Source organism: Oncorhynchus mykiss, chromosome 13, assembly GCF_057628025.1.
Source record: "Oncorhynchus mykiss isolate SJ-2025 chromosome 13, ASM5762802v1, whole genome shotgun sequence".
NCBI classification, from domain to species: domain Eukaryota; kingdom Metazoa; phylum Chordata; class Actinopteri; order Salmoniformes; family Salmonidae; genus Oncorhynchus; species Oncorhynchus mykiss.
In genome coordinates, this window is record NC_143034.1 from 12,519,999 (window position 1) to 12,538,412 (window position 18,414).

The 18,414-nt window shown below is 41.8% G+C and overlaps 1 protein-coding gene across 1 annotated transcript in view; it reads left to right on the forward strand.

Annotated features, from left to right (window-relative positions):
- LOC110485442 (GTPase IMAP family member 7) overlaps positions 1–17,619 on the forward strand; it is a 40,427-nt gene extending 22,808 nt beyond the window's left edge. The window contains exons 2-4 of the mRNA XM_090195200.1: positions 13,370–13,405; positions 13,647–13,733; positions 16,324–17,619. Of these exons, the coding sequence (XP_090051326.1) occupies positions 13,370–13,405; positions 13,647–13,733; positions 16,324–17,219 (1,019 nt within the window). The 3' untranslated portion in view covers positions 17,220–17,619. The remainder of the gene's footprint in view (positions 1–13,369; positions 13,406–13,646; positions 13,734–16,323) is intronic.
- The last annotated feature ends 795 nt before the right edge of the window (positions 17,620–18,414 follow it).

Here is an 18,414-nt window from a genome sequence, read left to right on the forward strand (position 1 = left end):
TGTCTGTAAGTATAGCAGAACTCACAGGGCAGGCATTCTTCCAAACTAGTTTTGTGGTCATGAAAGTTGGGGCAACTTAGACGTCATCGCCCCCACCCTTCCCAACCAGCTATGGATCTGGGGACACTTTCTATGTCTTCCACTAGATGTCCTCATTCAGTAGAGCGTTTAATCGTTCAAATCCCGCGAGAATTGGCCCTATGGGAGTGAATTGAGTGAGTGCCGCGAGTGCCTGTGCTTATGGCGCGAATTGGTCCCATCCATTCCTTTGTTCCAGCACTCCGGGGGAGAGCTAAGAATGACCGGTTGAATAGAAAATTGTTTCATGTGTTTACAACATCCTAAAGCTTGATTCTGCACTTAGTTTGACCTGTTTAGTCGACATATAATATGTAATTTTGAAGTTTTGATGCGCAACTTTTCGGGACCAGAGGAAATTTTGGGTGCATTTCAGCTGATATTGTTAGCAGATGCTAATACAAAGACACAAGACTTGAAACCAAACGATGTTTGCGGTAAGTATGAACCCTTCCAGTACATTCTGAACGAAGACAGTCAAAGGTAAGGGAATATTTATGCTGAAATTGTGTGTTTCTGTTGACTCCAACATAGCGGAGAAATATTGCTTATGTCTGAGCGCCGTCTCAGAATATTGAATAGTGAGCGATTTCTGTAACGTTAAAAATAAATGTAACAAAGCGATTGCATTAAGAAGCAGTGTATCTTTCTAACTATATGTAGAACATGTATATTTAGTCAAAGTTTATGATGTCTATTTACGTTATCTTGCAGCACTACCTAGATTTCCTGCTGACATTTTTGAGTATTTTCTGAACATGAATTAATGTAAATGGACATTTATGGATATAAATGGCATATTATTGAAAAAAAAAAGTACTGTGTAACATGTCCTATTACTGTCATCTGATGAAGATTTTCAAAAGGTTAGTGAATGATTTTTTAATTTTTTAATCCTGCTTTTATAATTTTATATTTTCTGGGACAAAATGGCTGCCTCTTGTCTTGGTTTCGGTGGTGGTCTAATATAAATATGTGGTGTGTTTTCGCCGTAAAACATTTTAAAAATCTGACATGCTGGGTAGATGAACAAGGTGTTTATCTTTCACTTGAGGTATTGGACTTGTTAATGTGTGGAGGTTAAATATTTCTAAGAATATTTTTGCATTCCGTGCGCCACCGTTCCAGCTGAACGTGGGAGGGGTTGTTCCCAAAAGGGATCCCTAACCCGTCATCAGGTTAATGCATTTGAATCAGTCAGTTGCATTATGACAAGGTGGCGGTGGTGTACAGAAACCCTATTTGGTAAAAGACGAAGTCCATAATATGGCAAGAACTACTCAACTAAGAGAAACAACAATCCATCGTTACTTTAAGGCATGAAGGTCAATAAATCTTTGAAAGTTTCTTCAAGTGCATCAAGCGCTATGAAGAAACTGGCTCTTGTGAGGACTGCCACGGGAAATGAAGTCCCAGAGTTACCTCTGCTGCAGAGGATAAGTTCATTAGAATTAACTGCACCTCAGATTGCAGCCCAAATAAATGCTTCACAGAGTTCAAGTAACAGACACATCTCAGAATCAACTGTTCAGAGGAGTCTGCTGGAATCGTGCCTTCATGATTGAATTGCTGCAAAGAAACCACTATTAAAGGACAACAATAAGTAGAAGTGACTTGCTTGGGCCAAAAAACACGAGTAATGGACATTAGACCGGTGGAAATCTGTCCTTTGGTCTGATGAGTCCAACTTTTAGATTTTTGGTTGTGAGATGCAGAGTAGGTGAATGGATGATCTCTGCATGTGTGGTTCCCACCGTGAAGCATGGAGGAAGATGTGTGATGGTGTGATGGTGTTGGGGTGCTTGCTGGTGACATTGTCTGTGATTTATTTAGAATTCAAGGCACCCTTAAACAGGTTGGCTACCACAGCATTCTGCAGCGATACTCCATCCCATTTGGTTTGCACTTAGTGGGACAATCATTTGTTTTTCAACAGGACAATGACCCAACACACCTCCAGGTTGTGTAAGGGCTATTTGACCAATAAAGAGAGTGATGGAGTGCTACATCAGATGTCCTGGCCTCCACAATCACCCGACCTCAACCCAATTGAAATGGTTTGGGATGAGTTGGATTGCAGAGCGAAGGAAAAGCAGCCAACAAGTGCTCAGCATATGTGGGAGCTCCTTCAAGACTGTTGGAAAAGCAATCCTCATGAAGCTGGTTGAGAGAATGCCAAGACCTCAACCCAATTGAAATGGTTTGGGATGAGTTGGATTGCAGAGCGAAGGAAAAGCAGCCAACAAGTGCTCAGCATATGTGGGAGCTCCTTCAAGACTGTTGGAAAAGCAATCCTCATGAAGCTGGTTGAGAGAATGCCAAGAGTATGCAAGCTGTCAAGGCAAAAGGTGGCTACTTTTAAGAATCTAAAATCTAAAATATATTTTGATTTGTTTAACACTGTTTTGGTTACTACATGATTACATACAGTTGACGTCTGAAGTTTACAAACAGGTTGGAGTCATTAAAACTCATTTTTCAAACTCTCCACAAATTTCTTGTTAAAAAACTATAGTTTTGGCAAGTCAGTTAGGACATCTACCTTGTGCATGACACAAGTAATTTTTCCAACAACTGTTTACTGACAGATTATTTCACTTATAATTCACTGTATCACAATTCCAGTGGATCAGAAGTTTACATACACTAAGTCGACTGTGACTTTAAACAGCTTGGAAAATTCCAGAAAATTATGTCATGCCTTTAGAAGCTTCGGCTAGGCTAATTGACATCATTTGAGTCAGTTGGAGGTATACCTGTGGATGTATTTCAAGACCTACCTTCAAACTCAGTGTCTCATGGGAAAATCAAAATAACTCAGCCAAGACCTCGGAAAATGATTTGTAGACCTCCACAAGTCTGGTTCATCCTTGGGAGAAAATTCCAAGCGCCTGCAGGTTCCACGTTCATCGGTACAAACAATAGTACGCAAGTATAAACACCATGGGACCACGCAACCGTCAAACCGCTCAGGAAGGAGATGCGTTCTGTCTCTTAGAGATGAACGTACTTTGGTGCGAAAGGTGCAAATCAATCCCAGAACAACAGTAAAGGACCTTGTGAAGATGATGGAGGGAAAAGGTACAAAAGTATCTATATCCACAGTAAAACGAGTCCTATATCGACATAACCTGAAAGGCCGCTCAGCAAGAAAAACAGACTACGGTTTGCAACTGCACATGGGGACAAAGATTGTACTTTTTGGAGAAATGTCCTCTGGTCTGATGAAACAAAAATAGAACTGTTTGGCCATAAGGACCATCGTTATGTTTGAAGGAGAAAGGGGGAGGCTTACAAGTCGAAGAACACCATCACAATCCGTGAAGCACGGGGGTGGCAGCATCATGTTGTGGGTGTGCTTTGCTGCAGAAGGGACTGATGCACTTCACAAAATAGATGGCTTCATGAGGATGGAAAATTATGTGGATATATTGAAGCAACATCTCAAGACATCAGTCAGCAAGTTAAAGTTTGTCGCAATTGGGTCTTCCAAATGGACAATGACCCCAAGCATACTTTCAAAGTTGTGGCAAAATGGCTTAAGGACAACAAAGTCAAGGTATTGGAGTGGCCATCACAAAGCCCTGACCTCAATCCTATAGAAAATGTGTGGGCAGAACTGAAAAAGTGTGTGTGAGCAAGGAGGCCTACAAACCTGACTCAGTTACACCAGCTCTGTCAGGAGGAATGGGCCAAAATTCACCCAACTTATTGTGGGAAGCTTGTGGAAGGATACCCGAAACGTTTGACCCATGTTAAACAATTTAAAGGCAATGCTACCAAATAATAATTGAGTGTATGTAAACTTCTGACCCACTGGGAATGTGATGAAAGAAATACAACCTGAAATAAATCATTCTCTCAACTATTTTTCTGACATTTCACATTCTTAAAATAAGATGGTGATCCTAAGTGACCTAAGACAGGTAATTTTAACTAGGGTTAAATGTCAGGAATTATTAAAAACTGAGTTTAAATGTATTTGGCTATGATATATTTAAACCGACTTCAACTCTATGTGCCATTTCATAGTTTTGATATCTTCAGTATTGTTCTACAATGTTGAAAATAGTAAAAAATAAAGAAAAACCATTGAATGAGTAGATGTGTCAACTTTTGACTGGTACTGTAGTTACATTTAAAAATGTTGTTTTTATATCTTTTTTTCTGAATTAAACATTGGTCATTTTTCTGTGGTCTACCTTTTGATTCTGGGAAAATAGCCAAAGCGGAGGAGGAGGTTGATAATCAGAATTCAGATTCTGCCTGTCCGGAATAAAAAATGTTTTGCCTCGTCGCATCACTCTTTGGTCGGCTGAGTCCCTCTAGAGGTGACCTTGAACACAACACTAGATGAGAACAGGGAGTTATGTTATTGTAATGTGTCTATTAGAGGTCAACCGATTAATCGGAATGGCCGTTTAAATTAGGGCCGATTTCAAGTTTTCATAACATGATGTCGGTATTTTTGTCCCAATTTTTTTTTTACACCTTTATTTAACTAGGCAAGTCAGTTGAAGAACAAATTCTTATTTACAATGACGGCCTAGGAACGGTGGGTTCTGCATTGTTCAGGGGCTGAACGACAGATTTTTACATTGTCAGCTCGGGGATTCAATCTTGCAACCTTACGGTTAACTAGTCCAACGCGCTAACCACCTGCTTTACATTGCACTCCACAAGGAGCCTCCCTGTTACGCGTATGCAGTAAGAAGCCAAGGTAAGTTGCTAGCTAGCATTAAGCGATGTTACTAGTTTATCTAGCGTGTCCTGCATTGCATATAATCCATGTGGTGGCATTCGTGAAAAAGGACTGTAGTAGCTCCAACGTGTACCTAACCATAAACATCAATGGCTTTCTTAAAATCAGTACACAAGTATATGTTTTTAAACCTGCATATATACGTAGCTAAAATAAATCCAGGTTAGCAGATAATATTAACCAGGTGAAATTGTGTCACTTTTCTTGCGTTCATTGCGCGCAGAGTCAGGGTATATGCAACAGTTTGGGCCACCTGGCTTGTTGCGAACTAATTTGCCAGAATTTTACGTAATTATGACATAACATTGAAGGTTGTGCAATGTAGCAGGAATATTTAGACTTATGGATGCCACCCGTTAGATAAAATACGGAACGGTTCCGTATTTCAGTGAAAGAATAAACGTTTTGTTTTCGAGACGATAGGTTCCGGATTCGACAATATTAATGACCAAAGGCTCGTATTTGTGTGTTATTATGTTATAATGCAGTTTATGATTTGATAGAGCAGTCTGACTGAGCGATGGTAGGCAGCAGCAGGCTCGTAAGCATTCATTCAAACAGCAATTTAGTGTATTTTGCCAGCAGCTCTTCACAATGCCTCAAACATTGCGCTGAAGCTATACTGTTACACTGGTAATACTAAAGTGTCTATAAGAACATCCAATTGTCAAAGTTATATGAAACAAATGGTATAGAGAGAAATAGTCCTATAATTGCTATAATAACTACAATCTAAAACTTCTTACCTGGGAATATTGAAGACTCATGTTAAAAGGAACCACCAGCTTTCATATGTTCTCATGTTCTGAGCAAGGAACTTAAAATGTAGTTGTCTTACATAGCACATATTGCACTTTTACTTTCTTCTCCAACACTTTGTTTTTGCATTATTTAAACCAAATTGAACATGTTTCATTATTTATTTGAGGCTAAATTGATTTTATTGATGTATTACATTAAGTTAAAATAAGTGTTCATTCAGTATTGCTGTAAATGTCATTATTACAAATAAATAAATAAAAATTGGCCGATTAATCGGCATCTGCTTTTTTTTGGTCCTCCAATAATCGGTATCGGTATCAGGGTTGAAAAATCATGATCGGTCGACCTTTAGTGTCCATGCTTTGAAGGCCAGTGGTTCTCAACCTTTTCGGTTGCTCTGCCCAGAGTAGCCCTGAAGTACCCCTATGTGATTTCACCAGTAAATCAATGGTGTCATGAGTCTTCTCAAGTACACCCTTTTAATAGGCCCAGGTAGTAACCCTAGCACTCCTATCAGCCCTAGTTGAGAAACAATGTTGTAGGTCTACTGCAGGGACAGAGTCCTGGTGGATATCCACTGGTGTAGGTCTACTGTAGAGACAGAGTCCTGGTAGATATCCACTGGTGTAGGTCTACTGTAGAGACAGAGTCCTGGTAGATATCCACTGGTGTAGGTCTACTGTAGAGACAGAGTCCTGGTTGAGAACCACTGGTGTAGGTCTACTGCAGGGACAGAGTCCTGGTGGATATCCACTGGTGTAGGTCTACTGTAGAGACAGAGTCCTGGTAGATATCCACTGGTGTAGGTCTACTGTAGAGACAGAGTCCTGGTAGATATCCACTGGTGTAGGTCTACTGTAGGGACAGAGTCCTGGTAGATATCCACTGGTGTAGGTCTACTGTAGAGACAGAGTCCTGGTAGATATCCACTGGTGTAGGTCTACTGTAGAGACAGAGTCCTGGTAGATATCCACTGGTGTAGGTCTACTGTAGGGACAGAGTCCTGGTTGATATCCACTGGTGTAGGTCTACTGTAGGGACAGAGTCCTGGTTGATATCCACTGGTGTAGGTCTACTGTAGAGACAGAGTCCTGGTTGAGAACCACTGGTGTAGGTCTACTGTAGAGACAGAGTCCTGGTAGATATCCACTGGTGTAGGTCTACTGTAGAGACAGAGTCCTGGTTATATCCACTGGTGTAGGTCTACTGTAGAGACAGAGTCCTGGTAGATATCCACTGGTGTAGGTCTACTGTAGGGACAGAGTCCTGGTAGATATCCACTGGTGTAGGTCTACTGTAGAGACAGAGTCCTGGTAGATATCCACTGGTGTAGGTCTACTGTAGAGACAGAGTCCTGGTAGATATCCACTGGTGTAGGTCTACTGTAGGGACAGAGTCCTGGTTGATATCCACTGGTGTAGGTCTACTGTAGAGACAGAGTCCTGGTTGATATCCACTGGTGTAGGTATACTGTAGAGACAGAGTCCTGGTTGAGAACCACTGGTGTAGGTCTACTGCAGGGACAGAGTCCTGGTAGATATCCACTGGTGTAGGTCTACTGCAGGGACAGAGTCCTGGTAGATATCCACTGGTGTAGGTCTACTGCAGGGACAGAGTCCTGGTAGATATCCACTGGTGTAGGTCTACTGTAGAGACAGAGTCCTGGTTGAGAACCACTGGTGTAGGTCTACTGTAGAGACAGAGTCCTGGTTGAGAACCACTGGTGTAGACCTACTGTCGGGACAGAGTCCTGGTTGAGAACCACTGGTGTAGACCTACTGTCGGGACAGAGTCCTGGTTGAGAACCACTGGTGTAGGTCTACTGTAGAGACAGAGTCCTGGTTGAGAACCACTGGTGTAGACCTACTGTCGGGACAGAGTCCTGGTTGAGAACCACTGGTGTAGACCTACTGTCGGGACAGAGTCCTGGTTGAGAACCACTGGTGTAGGTCTACTGTAGAGACAGAGTCCTGGTTGAGAACCACTGGTGTAGACCTACTGTCGGGACAGAGTCCTGGTTGAGAACCACTGGTGTAGGTCTACTGTAGAGACAGAGTCCTGGTGGATATCCACTGGTGTAGGTCTACTGTCGGGACAGAGTCCTGGTGGATATCCACTGGTGTAGGTCTACTGTAGAGACAGAGTCCTGGTGGATATCCACTGGTGTAGGTCTACTGTAGAGACAGAGTCCTGGTGGATATCCACTGGTGTAGGTCTACTGCAGGGACAGAGTCCTGGTAGATAACCACTGGTGTAGGTCTACTGTAGAGACAGAGTCCTGGTAGATAACCACTGGTGTAGGTCTACTGTAGAGACAGAGTCCTGGTGGATATCCACTGGTGTAGGTCTACTGCAGGGACAGAGTCCTGGTAGATAACCACTGGTGTAGGTCTACTGTAGAGACAGAGTCCTGGTAGATAACCACTGGTGTAGGTCTACTGTAGAGACAGAGTCCTGGTGGATATCCACTGGTGTAGGTCTACTGTAGAGACAGAGTCCTGGTTGAGAACCACTGGTGTAGACCTACTGTCGGGACAGAGTCCTGGTTGAGAACCACTGGTGTAGACCTACTGTCGGGACAGAGTCCTGGTTGAGAACCACTGGTGTAGACCTACTGTCGGGACAGAGTCCTGGTTGATATCCACTGGTGTAGGTCTACTGTAGGGACAGAGTCCTGGTGGATATCCACTGGTGTAGACCTACTGTAGAGACAGAGTCCTGGTTGAGAACCACTGGTGTAGACCTACTGTAGAGACAGAGTCCTGGTTGAGAACCACTGGTGTAGACCTACTGTAGAGACAGAGTCCTGGTGGATATCCACTGGTGTAGGTCTACTGTAGAGACAGAGTCCTGGTAGATATCCACTGGTGTAGACCTACTGTAGAGACAGAGTCCTGGTTGAGAACCACTGGTGTAGACCTACTGTAGAGACAGAGTCCTGGTGGATATCCACTGGTGTAGGTCTACTGTAGAGACAGAGTCCTGGTAGATAACCACTGGTGTAGGTCTACTGTAGAGACAGAGTCCTGGTTGAGAACCACTGGTGTAGGAGGTGGGGCTTAGCACTGAGCAGGACATTTAGCTCCAGCCAACCAAGCCATAGACCGTCCGACAAATGGTACTGGAGCATCAGCTCTCGAACCAACAGGCTCCGAGATGGCTTCTACCCCAATAATTCTGCTAAATAGTTAATAGTTAACACCCCATAATGACAAAGTGAAAACATATTTTTTGAAGAAAAAAAAATCTGGGAAATGAAATACACACATATCTAATTTACACAAGTTATTCTCACCACTGATTCAATACATGTTAGAATCACCTTTGGCAGTGATTAGAGCTGTGAGTCTCTCTGGGTAACTCTAAGAGCTTTACACACCTGGATTGTACAATATTTGCACATTACCATTTTTAACATTCTTCATTCTCTGTTATGTTGGTTGTTGATCGTGATAGATTTAAGCTGATTTTATCACGCCTGCTCCCGCTCTTCCCCCCTGGTGCTCGAGGTTGCCAGGCTTCCTACACACTCCTGCCACCATCATTTATGCACACCTGCCTTCCCTCTTCATGCGCTTCAGCGATATTGGACTCATCTGGACTGTTTATTACCTCCCCTATATGTGTCAGTTCCCTGCTCGGTTCCCCGCTGCTGCATTGTTTGTCATATGTCCGTGTTATCCGTGCGCTGACGCTGTTTCTGTCTTGTTCTATGTCTGTTCCCGAATAAATACCTGCTTCTCCTGTCTGGCATCGGTCCTTACAGATTTAAGCAAAAACTGTAACTAGGCCCCTCAGGAACACTCAATGTTGTCTTGTTTTTAAAAATTAAATGTAAACTTTATTTAACTAGGCAAGTCAGTTAAGAACTCATTGTTATTTACAATGACGGCCTACTGGGGAACAATGGGTTAACTGCCTTGTTCAGGAGCAGAATGATAGATGTTTACCTTGTCAGCTCAGGGATTCAATCCAGCAAACTTTCGGTTACTGGCCCAACGCTCTGACCACTCGGCTACCTGCCGCCCCATAAGCAATACCAGTGTATATTTGCTAAAACATGTTGATCCCTGTACAGGGACAGCAGCCATAAGAAGTTTTTAAGCGATACAAGTGTATAATTATCCTTGTATTTTAGGTTACTGTCCTGCTCAAAGTTGAATTTGTCTCCCAGTGTCTGTTGGAAAGCAGACTGATCCAGCGTTGCCATTAGAATTTTGCCTATGCTAAGCTTTATTCTGTTTATTTTTATCCCCCAAAAACTCCCTAGTCTTTGCCAATGACAAGCATACCCATAACATGATGCAGCCACCTCCATGCTTGAAAATATGAAGAGTGGTACTCAGTGATTTTTTTGAACATTGTTCTGCTTCCTTCTTTCCACTCTGTCATTTCGGCTAGTATCAATGTTGTTGATCTATCCTCAGTTCTCTGCGATCACAGCCATTAAACTCTGTAGAGTTTTTACCCATCTACCAATAGGTGCCCTTCTTTGCGAGCCATTGTAAAGCCTCCCAGGTCTTTGTGGTTTAATCTTTGAAATTCACTGCTCGACCGAAGGACCTTACAGATAATTGTATGTGTTAGATACAGAGATGAGGTAGTCATTCAAAACTCATGATAAACACTATTATTGCACATATAGTCCCTGCAAATTATTTTGTGAATAGTTAAGGAATTCTTTACTCCTGAACTTATTTAGGCTTGCCATAACAAAGGGGTTGAATAGTTACTCAAGACATTTCAGATTTGAATTATTTATTAATTTGTAAACTCACTCACACTACATTAACCCGACCCTTTCCCCCACACACACAATGTTGTTTGTTTTACTCTTAGTATTATCTATCCTGATCCTATCCTACCTATCTTTTCAGGATTGCTTTCATTTTCTCAGAAAACTTGGTTGCGTTTAAAAAAATTCCTCTCTCGGTTTTTGAGATATTTTCATCATTGCAGCATCAAGAGTTTTGTCCTTGTAACCTCTCATTTTGAATTGATCTGTAATGTTTCTCCATTGCTGTCAAAATCTGACTGGTGGCCACAGATTCATTCACCCTGCATAACTGACTGTATGGAAGACCATTCTTGAGGGGAAGGGAATGCATACTATCTGCACATAGCAGGGTATTGAGGTCTGTGGGCTTTGTGTATAAGTCTATGTGTAATGCATCATTCTTTCTTTTTGATGATCCATAAGTCCAGGTAGTTTAGTTCTCATCAGTCTGCATGGTGAATTTGAGGTATTCAGAGCTCTCGTTTAGTAGAGTTTCGAATACATTTAGTTCCTGCTGACTTCCTTCCCAGAGCACATAAACATCATCTATGTATCTCTTCCATAAGAGGGGGTGTGTCTCTGTGTTATAAAGGAGTGCTTCCTCGTATTGTCCCACATACAGGTTTGCATAGTTGGGGGAAAAGGTGGAGCCCACGGCTACACTTTGACTTTGAAGGGAAAAGTCTGACTCAAAGACAAAGTACTTATTGGATAATACCTGTTCAGTAAGTTGTAAGATGCAATCATTGGATGGAGCAAGGGTAGAGTTTCTCTGCTGAAGGAAGTGTTGGAGCGCCTGCAAGCCTACAGGGTGTGGGATGTTAGTGTCTTTGACATAAGATAGTCGATTTCTGCTACAATGGGTCCACCTGGAGGAGAGACTTGTTTGTGTAATTTAGCGACTGTATAGAAAGTTGGTATCGGGAAATTTCACACATAGAAATTCAACTTCTTTTTTGGTGATTTGTCCTGATTCCAAACAGCTTTCCACTGTGGATGAAATATTATGCTGGAATTCCAGGGTCATAATTCAGTTTGCGATAGAAGTCACCTTTAGATAGTTGTCGGCGACATTCATTCACATAGTCACACTTGTTTTGTATACAAATTCCTCCTCCTTTGTCACATTGTTTTATTATAATCGAAGGATCTGACTTTAAATCCTTAAGAGCCATTATCTCATCTCTACTCAGGTTATCATAGGATTTGTGTTTCTGTTTGTCTTTCAGTCACGTTTAAGTAGGTACAAACAAACGTTTTGTTCTAAATGTTGTTCTCTCAGAGTTCTCAGGTACCTCAGCTGGGTTAAAGGCTCCATCTCCTCCTTGCCTCACGGTAGGGCAAGTAAGTCTATTGATTCGCGTGGTAGACCTACACTTGAAGATGGAAGTTTACATACACCTTAGCAAAATACATTTAAACTCAGTTTTTCACAACACCTGACATTTAATCCTAGTAAAAATTCCCTGTCTTAGGTCAGTTAGGATCACCACTTTATTTTAAGAATGTGAAATGTCAGAATAATAGTAGAGAGATTTATTGATTTATATCAGCTTTTATTTCTTTCATCACATTCCCAGTGGGTAGTGGATTTCTTATTCCCCCGACATATGCGCTGAACCCTCTTACGTGCTGGGAGTCTTGTCCTTGACATTGTCCCCGGTGTCCCCGCCCTCTGTTATAGAAAAACCACTCACCGTTGGTGGAGGAGCCAGAGTTAGAGCTGTCTGTGGATACACAGGCATTGAGCATGTTGCTCTACCAAGGGGAGGAGGTAACATGGAGATCCTACTACTACAAAGGGTGGCTTACTGGATATCCTGTCTAAAAACATTGACCCCTAGTGCTCTGAATATTGACTTTGATCTCAGGCCCTTCTTATAAACAATTCTCTCTTAAATGAACAAGCCTTAGAAATTGATATATTCTTTCTACAGTTTATCAGCGTACACCTAATATGTTCCCCCTGTTGATGATGCTTATTATGCATTAAGGTTGAACCAAAAGATTACAAATATGAAATGAAAAACGAAACAATTAAATATGTGAAATTGAATTAAACAGTAATGCATGTTGCACGTAATGATGCTAATATTATGTTGTCATGCCCTGACCTTAGTTATATGTTTTCTGTATTATTTAGGTCAGGTCAGGGTGTGACGAGGGTGGGTATGCTTGTTTGCCCTGTCTAGGATTGTTGTATGTCTAGGGGTGTTTGTTAATCTAGGCATATTGTAGGTCTATGGTGGCCTGAATTGGTTCCCAATTCGAGACAGCTGTTTATTGTTGTCTCTGATTGGGGATCCTATTTAGGTTGCCATTTTCCATTTAGGTTTTGTGGGTTATTGTCTATATGTAGTTGCATGTCAGCACTTGTTGTGTAGCGTCACCTTCGTGTTGTTGTTTTGTTAGTTTGTTTAGTGTTTATTTGTTAATTTAAATAGAATGTATTCATATCCCGCTGCGCCTTGGTCTCCTCGCTTATGACGAGTGTGACATATTTACAATATTAAATTATGTTTCCATATGATAACAATAGCCTAATATATTCAATATGCCACTCAATTAATTATAATTAACGTAATAATTACAACACACTCCTCACTGTTGTCATTGGTTGCTACTAATTGCACTGTTTGTCTACATAACCTGGTTCAAGCATTCATGACATTACCCTGAAGAAGGCACTGTGATGCCGAGACGTTGGTGATTTACCCAATAAATAACTGGGAGTTTATATATGAAGTGTGTGACTGTATTCATTTTTATAGCTTATAGTTTATTCGCCATTAGTCAGCACCTCTACATAAAATACATTTCTCTGGGTGTGCGTCAGCTCATGTATTTTATTTGACTAATAACAGCTTAAATAACATATGATGTGATTTATGAAGACATTTTGAAAAGTTCCATTAAATAAGAAAAACTGTACAGCTATGCATCTTAACTAGATATATAATTATACATGTATTGTTTTGTGTTTACTACAGTTCCTTTGCTAAAGGAGGCAGAGACATCAGGCTTTGGTGAGTAAGACTCCATTCCTTTATGGTCAGAACGATGATCATATAATGAATTAACCACAATTCCCTCTGTTGTCAAACAGTGAATGGTAAAAAACATATATACTAGAGAATACAGTATATGTACACTGTCACCAAGCCAACCAATGTACAGAAATCTACATCACATTATTCTATCATAAATAATACATATTTCAGAGTGTACTATGGAATCATTGGAAATAATGTTGCAAGATAATTTCAGCTTCTGTAGATGGATCATACCAAGGTGAAAGATCCACAACCATAGGTGTTTCATCAGTCAATCCCATGGAGAATGACAATTATGCAGGTAAGATAACAGTTGTGTTGTACAAATAAACCTAGTGATAAAACAGTTAGGCTTTGGTAGTTGATAATGATGTCCCTGTGAATCTAAATCAATGACTTCGGTAGTTGATAATGATGTCCCTGTGAATCTAAATCAATGACTTTGGTAGTTGATAATGATGTCCCTGTGAATCTAAATCAATGACTTTGGTAGTTGATAATGATGTCCCTGTGAATCTAAATCACTGACTTTGGTAGTTGATAATGATGTCCCTGTGAATCTAAATCAATAACTTTGGTAGTTGATAATGATGTCCCTGTGAATCTAAATCAATGACTTTGGTAGTTGATAATGATGTCCCTGTGAATCTAAATCAATGACTTTGGTAGTTGATAATGATGTCCCTGTGAACCTAAATCAATGACTTTGGTAGTTGATAATGATGTCCGTGTGAATCTAAATCACTGACTTTGGTAGTTGATAATGATGTCCCTGTGACTCTAAATCAATGACTTCGGTAGTTGATAATGATGTCCCTGTGAATCTAAATCAATGACTTCGGTAGTTGATAATGATGTCCCTGTGAATCTAAATCAATGACTTTGGTAGCTGACAATGATGTCAAAATCAAATCAAATCAAATGTATTTATATAGCCCTTCGTACATCAGCTGATATCTCAAAGTGCTGTACAGCAACCCAGCCTAAAACCCCAAACAGCAAGCAATGCAGGTGTAGAAGCACGGTGGCTAGGAAAAATTCCCTAGAAAGGCCAAAACCTAGGAAGAAACCTAGAGAGGAACCAGGCTATGTGGGGTGGCCAGTCCTCTTCTGGCTGTGCCGGGTGGAGATTATAACAGAACATGGCCAAGATGTTCAAATGTTCATAAATGACCAGCATGGTCCAATAATAATAAGGCAGAACAGTTGAAACTGGAGCAGCAGCACGGCCAGGTGGACTGGGGACAGCAAGGAGTCATCATGTCAGGTAGTCCTGAGGCATGGTCCTAGGGCTCAGGTCCTCCGAGAGAGAAAGAAAGAGAGAAAGAGAGAATTAGAGAGAGCACACTTAAATTCACACAGGACACCGAATAGGACAGGAGAAGTACTCCAGATATAACAAACTGACCCTAGCCCCCCGACACATAAACTACTGCAACATAAATACTGGAGACTGAGACAGGAGTGGTCAGGAGACACTGTGGCCCCATCCGAGGACACCCCCGGACAGGGCCAAACAGGAAGGATATAACCCCACTCACTTTGCCAAAGCACAGCCCCCACACCACTAGAGGGATATCTTCAACCACCAATTTACCATCCTGAGACAAGGCTGAGTATAGCCCACAAAGATCTCCGCCACGGCACAACCCAAGGGGGGGCGCCAACCCAGACAGGATAATCACATCAGTGACTCAACCCACTCAGGTGACGCACCCCTCCCAGGGACGGTATGAGAGAGCCCCAGTAAGCTAGTGACTCAGCGCCTGTAATAGGGTTAGAGGCAGAGAATCCCAGTGGAAAGAGGGGAACCGGCCAGGCAGAGACAGCAAGGGCAGTTCGTTGCTCCAGAGCCTTTCCGTTCACCTTCCCACTCCTGGGCCAGACTACACTCAATCATATGACCCACTGAAGAGATGAGTCTTCAGTAAAGACTTAAAGGTTGAGACCGAGTTTGCGTCTCTGACATGGGTAGGCAGACCGTTCCATAAAAATGGAGCTCTATAGGAGAAAGCCCTGCCTCCAGCTGTTTGCTTAGAAATTCTAGGGACAATTAGGAGGCCTGCGTCTTGTGACCGTAGCGTACGTGTAGGTATGTACGGCAGGACCAAATCAGAGAGATAGGTAGGCCCATGTAATGCTTTGTAGGTTAGCAGTAAAACCTTGAAATCAGCCCTTGCTTTGACAGGAAGCCAGTGTAGGGAGGCTAGCACTGGAGTAATATGATCCATTTTTTGGGTTCTAGTCAGGATTCTAGCAGCCGTATTTAGCACTAACTGAAGTTTATTTAGTGCTTTATCCGGGTAGCCGGAAAGTAGAGCATTGCAGTAGTCTAACCTAGAAGTATCAAAAGCATGGATTAATTTTTCTGCATCATTTTTGGACAGAAAGTTTCTGATTTTTGCAATGTTACGTAGATGGAAAAAAGCTGTCCTTGAAACAGTCCTGATATGTTCGTCAAAAGAGAGATCAGGGTCCAGAGTAACGCCGAGGTCCTTCACAGTTTTATTTGAGACGACTGTACAACCATTAAGATTAATTGTCAGATTCAACAGAAGATCTCTTTGTTTCTTGGGACCTAGAACAAGCAAAGTTTGCAGCCATCCACTTCCTTATTAGCCTTATTAGCCTTTTCTGAAATTTGAGAGGAATGGAAGATTCGATATAGGCCGATAGTTTTTCATATTTTCTGGGTCAAGGTTTGGCTTTTTCAAGAGAGGCTTTATTACTGTCCGTGTGAATCTAAATCAATGACTTTGGTAGTTGATAATGATGTCTATGTGAATCTAAATCAATGACTTCGGTAGCTGATAATGATGTCTATGTGAATCTAATTTAATGACTTGGGTACCTGATAATGATAAAATGTGTTACCATTTGTACTTCCACAGATTTAGAGCAGCCAGCTGATCTGAGAATAGTTCTGGTTGGGAAGACTGGAGCAGGGAAGAGTGCAACAGGAAACACCATCCTGTGGAAAGATGCCTTTACAGAAGAGGCCTCATTTGTGTCTGTAACTGAAACATGTGAGAAACAGAGTGGAGTGGTGGATGAGAGGAAGATTGATGTCATCGACACCCCGGGACTCTATGACACAACAATGTCTCAAGAAGAGATAAAAAGTGAAATAGAAAAGTCCATCTACATGTCAGTCCCAGGACCTCACGCCTTCCTGCTGGTGATCAGACTGGGGAGGTTCACAGAGGAGGAGAGGAACACTGTGAAGTGGATCCAGGAGAATTTTGGAGAAGAAGCTTCAAAGTACACCATGGTGCTGTTCACTGGGAAAGATCAGTTGAAGGGGAAAACAGTTGAAGAGTGTCTGAAACCTTGTGTTGCACTTACCAGACTGATCCAAAGCTGTTTGGGAAGGTACCATTGTCTCAATAATGATAAGAGGGATGACCGTCTTCAGGTCAAACAGCTGCTGATTAAGATACAAGAGATGGTGGCAATAAATGGAGGAGAGCACTACACCAATGAGATGTACCAGGAGGTTCAGAAAAAATTGAGAGAGGAGGAGGTGAGAAAGAAACAGGAGATGGAGGAGAAGAAGAGGAGAAGGGAGGAGCAGAATCGGGCGGAAGAAAGGGAGAGACAGAAGGTTGAAAGGTGGAGACGGGCTCAAGAAAAGATGAAGAAAATATTAGTTTTATCTGCATTAACAGTTGGGGCTGCAGCAGTTATTACTGCTGAAGCAGCAGTGGCCGTGGTAGCAGGATCAGTTGTAATGTGTGGGGCAGCTGTATGTGGTATGGTATTTTGGGTACAGAAGAGAAGACAGTAAAAAACAGAAGTATGTTTTCTGCCCAGTGACCACAGATGGAAATTAGCTACTGTAAACAGAAGCTGTTACAATACTTATGCTATTAACGTTAAGTATGGTCCTTGATGAATTAATAAACAAATTAATTATAAATAATTACATGTATACTGTAGGTGATTCAAAATAATACAATCAGATCAAACTTTTTGGGGTCATTTAATTCATCTATTTGTGATTCAAAAAGGGTCAACGAGGTGAACTTCTAATGTACATGGAAATATGATACTATTTCAGTAGACTATTGTGGTTTTAAACCTCTATGTTGTTATGTACTGTATGTATTGTACTCAGCTAAGGCAACTTTAAATATACTTTTAAAAACTTTCAATTTCACCCAATAAAGAAACAGGGTTGATTTAAACAGGGTTGTCGATTTCATCTTAATTCAGCCAGTTCTGTCATACTTTCCAGGTCTATACCCAAACAGTTCGAACTTCTCATTTTAAAAATGAATCTCTCCAGAAATAAGTCTCTCACTGTTGTCGCCTGTTATCGACCCCCTCAGCTCCCAGCTGTGCCCTGGACACCATATGTGAATTGATTGCCTCCCATCTAGCTTCAGAGTTCGTTCTGTTAGGTGACCTAAACTGGGATATGCTTAACACCCTGGCAGTCCTACAATCTAAGCTAGATGCCCTCAATCTCACACACAAAAATCATGGAACTCACCAGGTACAACCCTAAATCCGTAAACATGGGCACCCTCATAGACATTATCCTGACCAACGTGCCCTCCAAATACACCTCTGCTCTTTTCAAACAGGATCTCAGCGATCACTGCCTCATTGCCTGCATCCGCTATGGGTCCGCGGTCAAACAACCACCCCTCATCACTGTCAAACGCTCCCTAAAACACTTCTGTGAGCAGGCCTTTCTAATCTACCTTGCCCGGGTATCCTGGAAGGATATTGACCTCATCCCGTCAGTCGAGGATAGTCGAGGATGCCTGGTTGTTCTATAAATGTAATTTCCTCACCATCTTTGATAAGCCCATTTCAAAAAATGTAGAACTAAGAACAGATATAGCCCTTGATTCACTCCAGACCTGACTGCCCTTGACCAGCACAAAAACATCCTGTGGTGGACTGCAATAGCATCGAATAGTCCCCGCGATATGCAACTGTTCAGGGAAGTCAGGAACCAAAACACCCAGTCA